General features: G+C 32.6%; 1 protein-coding gene across 1 annotated transcript; it reads right to left on the bottom strand.

Moving 5' to 3' along the window:
* Window positions 1-202: 202 nt before the first annotated feature.
* Window positions 203-4,460, bottom strand: LOC107877286 (transcription factor MYB14-like). The gene is made up of 3 exons (XM_016723970.2): window positions 4,269-4,460; window positions 3,648-3,777; window positions 203-743 (listed from the first exon to the last, which is right to left on the bottom strand). The coding sequence occupies exons 1-3, from the start codon at window positions 4,399-4,401 to the stop codon at window positions 242-244; spliced, it is 765 nt and encodes a 254-aa protein (XP_016579456.1). The 5' UTR covers window positions 4,402-4,460; the 3' UTR covers window positions 203-241.
* Window positions 4,461-8,240: the final 3,780 nt, after the last annotated feature.

Below are 8,240 nucleotides of genomic sequence, written 5' to 3' on the forward strand. Positions count from 1 at the left end.
GAAGATCCAAAAGTCTAAATTCCAAACGAAAAGTGAGTATGCTTCGTCAAATATGACAAAATCTAAGACCAGAAATTATCAATACAACTTATACCTTTTAATTTTAAAATATACAACTTAACTAAATTACATTATGTGCCACGATCATAGGAAATAAATTACATATATACGAGTATTTCTATTGAGATCCCCTCCCCTCCCAACACCCACCCCCCAACCAAACGAACCCAAACCCTAGTTTTTACCAATTATAATCATCTAGATCAAAGGAGGAAACAAATCCTTCACCTATAAAAGGAGAAGGTGGACACACGAGTCCATAATCTATTGAAGGTGGACCTAGAAAATCAATTCTAGGACTATTGAAACTTTCTACAACAAATGGTTCTGTCCAAAAGCTTCCGCTAGTTATTTCCACCAAATTTTCTTCTTGAAAAACGTCGTTTTGATAATCAACACTAGTGGAATAAGAGGAGATTAGTTCTTGATCGCTTAATGACTCTTTTGGCGACCATTCTGAACTTTCTAGTATAGCATTTTCATGCATATTATTATTAGGACTTGCATCTTTACTGGCATTACTTTTGGTATTCTTATTCTTATTATTACTACATTTCTTGCTTGATTTATCACTTGATGAGTTTGTGGCATTATGGGTAGCATGCTTCTTGAGTGTTGTGTGCCAATGATTCTTTATCTCATTGTCTGATCTTCCTGGCAAGTGAGCCGCAATTGCCGACCACCTGCAATAATACAAGTTTAATTTACAGTTTGACACATGAGAATAAGAATGTGGCTATGAAAGTAGTAAAGTGATAGTAATGTGAAACTATCTTTTTTCACATCAATGAAATTGAATCATATCTATGGTAATACTCTTTTCATTTCGATTCTAAGTATCTTAATTCAACTAGACACGAAATTACCGAAATAAAGAGAGAATTTCGAATCTTGTAATCTTACGGTGATAAAAATTTCAGAACGATTTTATACTGTTTTTATACACCTAACTGCGAGTGAAATTGTAAATCCCGAGAGATTTTAAGCGTGATTTTCCTGGAAACCTAGCATTAACTTTTTATATTAAAATTTAAATAGTTATATACATATTTGATGCCAATTCTACATGGTTCTGGTACACGAAATTGTGAGAAAAATTCACATTTCATGAGTAAAATTATTTTTTAGATTCAATGTATGATTTTGCATATGTTGTGGAAAAAAATTCCTACTATACTTAGTAGGCGTTTGGCCATAAAAACTAAAAAAATTTGAAGTTGGAGTTGAAGTTGAAGTTGGAGTTGGAGTTGGAGTTGGAGTTGAAGTTGTGTTTGACCATGTGTTTTTGAAAGATGTTTTTAGACTTTTGAAAAGTCTTTTTTAAATTTAATTTTATGTCCTAAACTTTTAAAAACTATTAAAATTGCCCAACTAATTTATCTACTTATTTAAATGACTTTAATGTCTCAAGAAATTACCTGACGAAAAAATATTCTGACGATTTTGGCTTTGGTTCACAAAATGCATTCCACAATATATTCTGACAAAAAAATGTTGGTTGCTCAGGGCAAATGCAACACAAACAATGTACTTGCCCCCATAAAGTTGCATTTATTATTAATCTGGATAATTAGTTCTGAATCATGAAGTGTTTGCCTGAGCGACTTATTGGCCATATACTTATCACAAGAGGTGAAGGTTGTAATTTATATTGCTAATGTTAGTGCTATGCAACTACTTTTGACATTTTGATTGCTCATTGCATCACATAAAGAAAAGTTAGCAAATAAGTACTGAATATAACATTTTTTGCACTGTTTAAGTGATATAGGACTACGGATATGTGTTCCAAATTGAATTTGTAAAACTCTCGAGTCATTCCGATCTAGTGCAGTTAATAAACTTTGTGTAATATTAAAGTGAAAGAAAAATACAAATAGTAGTTGGCATTTGTTTATGATTGTTGGTTGTGGATATGTGCAACTAATAAGGGCTTTGTGTAATATTAAAAAAATTAGGGTTATATGTAATAATAATAAAAGTTGGAATTGAAATGGAAAAAAGTGAAAACAACAAAAAGTTATTTTTACTTTTCAGAAAACAATTTTGAAATTATTTTTGAAATATCTATGGCCAAACACCACAAATTCTATAAAGTGAAATTTTTTTTCGAAAAAAAGTGAATAATTTCTATGGCCAAACGGCCTCCTGTAAACGGAAAACTCCAGTTGCATTTTGTAAATATGAGTCTTATTTTGTATTTATAGGGAATTCTCCTAAGTATTAAAAATCCGACATAGTTGGCATCAACAGAGGCAGAGTCAGAATTTCAACCAAGGGGGTTCAATATTCGAAGAAAATCTAGCCAAAGGGAGTTCAACTACCATTATAGATATATAAAAATAGTTTTAATCATGTATAAATGATATATTTTTTCGTAAAAGAGGGGTCGGATGAACCCCCTACCAAAAGGCTAGCTCCGCCCCTATTGGTATCGTTTGGTGGTGTATAGCATGGCCAATTCTCTCCTCTTTTGCTATGGTCTAATCCCCTCCTTTTGCTATGGTCTAGTCCCCTCCTTTTGCTATGATGGTATAAAGCAAACCAACGCTCTATATATGGGTGATTACATTTTTCTTAAACAAAATTATATATATTAAGGGCGAATCATATATCGGGTGCCCTAGCCAACCTTACACGCAAAATAAATAAATAAACAACCAAACTAAATGGGTATAAGAATGTACAATGTACATATCTAACGCAATGAGTTCCAAATTAATGTTGAAAATTTTAAAAGCTTAACTCATTATGTTTGTCGGATTGTTTTTTATTTTGATTAGAAACTTATTAATTTATTTATTTTGATTAGAAACTTATTAAGTTTAAATTCTAAATGCACATACTTTTGCTTATTATGTGTTTAAGAGGTATGGATGAAAAATGAATAGGTGTTTTTTGAAAAGACATCAAGAAAAATGGTGCTTTTTTTATAAACATTTTTTCAGTTCGGATGGTTTTGCCCTTTTCATGAGTTGTGACTTTTCTGAAAAATTACATCTGTATGAAGAGTTGCATTTTTCTGAACCATTACTTTTCTTCATGAAGCAATAACTTGGTGACTATAAATATCTGATTTTTTTCCTAGATACATACATGAAATTTTGAAGTAAAAAACTCTTTTTTCTTGAAAAACTCTAGTGTGATTTGCTACAGTTGAATGCGTTCGTAGTTCTACAGAGTTTGAGATACTGTTATTCTATCGAAGTGATTTATTTTATCCTGAAAGGATATATTACATAATTAACCTCAGGTACTTGAGGAGAATAATTTTCTTAAGGACACACCATGAATTTGGTGGACTTGAATCTTCCAATCTTCATCTCTTTCTGAACGTTTGATTTTGCTATTTTTCATAAAATAGCTTGAACTTCATTTTTGGTTGTTCATAAGTTCGGTTGAACTTATTGTTAAAAGTTTAAAGTTGTGAATACAGAGTTACAAATTCATTTGATTGTTCATACTTTAATTTAAACATGTGTTTGGAATTATGTTGTAAAAGTCAAATTATACTAAACTCAAAAAACAACACTTCTGACATTAACAAATTTTAGCTTGTGAAATTGACACGTGGAAGAAAAACGTACTTATTTCCAAGTTGAGCATGGAGGTTCAAGATGATTTCGTCTTCTTCTTTGGTGTAGTTCCCCCTTTTAACATTGGGACTTAAGTAATTCATCCATCGAAGTCTGCAACTCTTTCCACACCTTGCTAAACCTTCACAAGCAACAATAATTGGTCATTGGGATTCTACAACAGTATGATAATTATAATGAAACTTAAAGCCAATCAATAAATCAAGATATTGAACTTAATGTGTACGCATTGATCGAGTTCTGAATTTTCTATCGTAGCACATTCTCTTAACACATATTTATAGGGTTCGAGTCATCGTTATATGTTCGGATGCGAATCAGTACATGTGAGAGTATCTACGATGTATCGGATGCCGTTATACTATACAAGTACACATTCAAAACACAAAGGGGAGAGTTAGCCCTCTGGTTATGGGTTTGGCCAAATCAATAGCTTTGATCAAATTTTTTATTTTTGCATTTTAAAAAGTTCGTTCAATATTACAAATTATTTATTTAAAATTCAATAATTATATCGAACTAAAACTTCTAACTCATAAAGTTCAAATTATAACACAAAAAACAGGAAGATTAAATTGGGTACTAAATTATGAGACATGCGGACATTCTCACCAGCATACTTGGGAAGTTGGCGCCAATTCCAGGAGCCATATTTTGTAATATATGCTGCTAATTTCTTATCTTCTTCAGGTGTCCATGTTCCCTTCTTCCTTCCATTTTCATCATAGCTAGGTGTTCTAACCATCTCGTAATTAATTTTCTCCAACAAAGAGTTGTTTTATATAGGCAAGTGGAGAAACTAGAGCTCTTCCCACCTGAATAACCAAATTAAATTCATGCTTAAGCCTATTTATAGAGAGGAAGCACGTGGGACCTTCCCGACATAGGGGTCTTTTTCGTAATTAAGGAAATTCTATTATCCTTAGTATGATGCGCTGCACCTTAGGATTTTTTTTAAATCATATTAATCATGTGGTGCGAGTAATTACACGCATGTACCACACGTCCACACCATAGTGAAGAAAAAAAGGAAAAAAACAATAAACATTCAATTTGACTATTTACTAAACTAGACTGTAGTATTCCCTACAGTCATATATGATACTTTCTCCTGGCATATTTTCAAAAAATAAAAATAAAGATCTTTAAAATTTATTCTCTAAAACTGTCTGTACATATTTGTTTGGTTCTAAATCATTTATTAAGGATTAAAATTAAATTATTTTTAATTATAATAACATGACTCTTTTTTAAACAATTTAAAAAAAAGATGTGTATAAAATGTGATGGAGAAAGTACTCTTACCTTAAGAAATAGAAAGAGTGTTTCACATGACCCTCGCCCCAGTAAATGCATAATAAAGCAGCTCGAAAAAAGTAAACAACAGAAAAAAAGAAGACAAGGCAAAATGTTAAAAAAAGTAACAAAACATATTTAAAAAAGAACAAACATTGCAATAAAATAACATGATAATTAAAAAGCAAGAGACATCAAAATAGTAGCAAAAATGGAATAAAAAGAATCTCCTTGAATAATACTGCAACCGCAAGCATGAAAGAATAAATAAGTAAGACAATTCTCAATTACCTATTTAACACTACCGTAATATGTGGCCTTACATCATATTTTCAACAAGTTACAATCATATTTTCAATAAGTTGAAGTTGTATCCTGTCACGATCGCAAATCCACCATAAGTGGTGCACACACTAACCCGCTGGTGGAAGAATCAATTTTACTCCATAATCCATCCAACACTTACGCAAAAATAATCAATTAAATCAATCTCATTAGCATCAATATTCAATATCTCAAACGAAGAGTAATAATGAAATATACAGAATAAATCATCTCCTAGGACCTATAAGTCATTGTATCAAAACTTTAACGGAAAATGCTCTATTACCACCTGGAACTATACGCGAAAAGGCTGAGACACATCCGAATTTTAGAAGGGTCCTATTACCCCTTGGACTAATTATATTAAAATTGTATTTTTAACAACTTTAGTGCTTACGTGACACACACATGTGACTACGTGGACCCTTCAGTGTGTTGTGCCACATATGTGCCACGTAGGCATTAAGATTGTCAAAAATACGATTTTAATTAGTTCAGGGGTAATTAATTCTTGTTGGACTAAAATCTCTTGCTGCTGTATTAATTGACAATGTAAATGACCTTACTAAAGATAAGAAGTACTTTAAGATAAATCTTAAAAAATTATACAGAAGAGATGGGTGAATTGAATATACTTGTAACTGAACTTCAAGAAACTAAGCAATCTCTGTCTGTTGAAAATGAGTCCCCAAATGAAAGGTTGAATGATGTATCTAGAGTTAATTAAAAAGGGAAGAAGTGTAAACCTACCTGGATGGACAAGAAAGAACTTAATACGTCCACTGTTACCTTACTGAGAGCTCAAGTTAAAATAGGTTCCTAAAGCTGATTACTGATTGTCATTGCAGGGCAAAGCTAGAGAAGCAGCCACCACTGGATCATGGATAGTGGCTATTCAAATCATATGAGTGGATGAATTGAAAACTTCCTCTCACTTAAAGCCCATAAAGGATAAAGTGTCTCCTTTGGTGATGGAAACAAAGGGTACATTATTGGAATTGAAAAAATTGGGAATAGTCTGAATGAGGAAATTGATGATATCCATTTTGTTGATGGACTCAAGTTCAGCTTGCTAAGTATTGTCCAAATATTTGATAAAAGAAATTAAGTCAGTTTAAGGTCAGACAAATGTATTATCATTAGGATCAGTGATGGAAATGAAATGCTGACATCCTGGAGAAACAAGAATATATATTTTGTTGATTTAAGTTCTTGTGAGTCCAAAAACATGACATGCCTTAGTGCATAAAAAGATGATGCTGATACATGACATAGAAGGCTTGGTCATTTTAGTTGTAAACTACTAAATAAATTGGTCAAGAAGAACCTGGTTTGAGGTTTTCCAAATGTAAAGTTTGTTAGTTCAAAGGTACGTGATGCTCGTGCAACAAGAAAGCAGACAAAGTCCTCTTTCAATCCTTATAGCGAAGTGAGTACATCCATACCTCTATAACTTCTCCGCATGAATTTGTGTGGACCTATAAAACCTTCCAACAAAGGTGGAAAGAAGTGCATCTTGGTTATTATTGATGATTACTACAGATTCACCTAGACCTTCTTTCTAAAATCAAAAGATGAAATATTTCATGTGTTTAAGGCTTTTGGAAAGTAAGGTAAGTGAAGTATGATGAGAAGATTATAGCAATTTGGTCTGGTCATGGTACAAAATTTAAAAATTCTAAGTTCAATCAATTCTGCGTTAAACTAGGAATTAGTCACAATTCTTTAGCTTCCAGAACACCCTAGTAAAATGGTGTTATGGAGAGGAAAAATATAACTCTTGTGGATATTAGAAGGACTATGCTACTAAATGTTGGGATTGCTCACAATTTCTGGGCAGAATAAATCAATACAGCTTGCTATGAGACCAATAGGTGTCTTGTGAGATCTATTCTAAACAATCCCTATGAACTTCTGACAACGGAAACCTAAGCTGAGCTACTTCAAACCTTTTGGTTGCAAGTGCTTTGTACTGAACAATGGTAAGGAGGATTTCGGAAAATTTGATCCAAGAAGTAATGAGGGAAAACTTGTTGGTTACTCACATACCAGTAAAGCTTACAGGACCTACAACAAAAGGATACAATGTGTGAAAGAGAGCATTTATGTTATATTTGATAAAGCTAGGAACATCACCGAGGGCAGCTCTCCTAATGATGATGATGATGAGTTAGAAAACCTCATGAATATTTTAGAAAATATATATAAGGGAGATAATAAATCTGTATCTCAAGATCTAACATTAGGAACTGAAGATAAAGATGTAGGATATCGGCAGAATTGTGATAAGTTATAATCTATTTCTTCAAATTTTAACCCTTTATCTAGTGAAGGAAATGATCAGTCTACTGAGGGTAACACCTCAATAGGAACTGGTCCCAACACTAATCAATCCTCACCTCTCAGATCTAGTTGGAAGCATCAATTCTCCTATCCTCTTGATAATCTATTGTCTCCTTTGAACTCAGGCATGTAAATAAAGAATAGATCCAAAAAACCTTTGTGCTTTCTATACATTCTTGTAGCAAATTGAACCCAAAAATATAAAGGAAGCATTGGGGGATGCTGATTGGATCAATGCTACGCAAGAAGAACTCTACTAGTTTGAGAGAATCAAGGTTTAACACCTGGTCCCAAGGCCCATAGATAGAACTATCACCCGGACCAGGTGGCTTTACAAAAATAAAGTAGATAAACATGGAATACTATCAGGAACAAGTCTAGGCTTATTGTGCAAGGATATTACTAAGAGAAAGCCATAGATTATGATGAAATATTTGCTCTAGTGGTTAGAATGGAGGCAATTCAAATTCTCATTGTATTTACCTTGTACATGGAGCTCAAATTGTTCCACATGGATGTAAAGAGTGCCTTATTAAATAATTTCCTCAAGGAAGAAGTATTTGTCAAGCAGCCTCTAAGTTTTGAAAACCGTTAATTTCTTAATCATGTGTTCAAATTGAA

Source organism: Capsicum annuum, chromosome 7 (assembly GCF_002878395.1).
Source record: "Capsicum annuum cultivar UCD-10X-F1 chromosome 7, UCD10Xv1.1, whole genome shotgun sequence".
In the NCBI taxonomy this organism is placed as follows: Eukaryota; Viridiplantae; Streptophyta; class Magnoliopsida; order Solanales; family Solanaceae; genus Capsicum; species Capsicum annuum.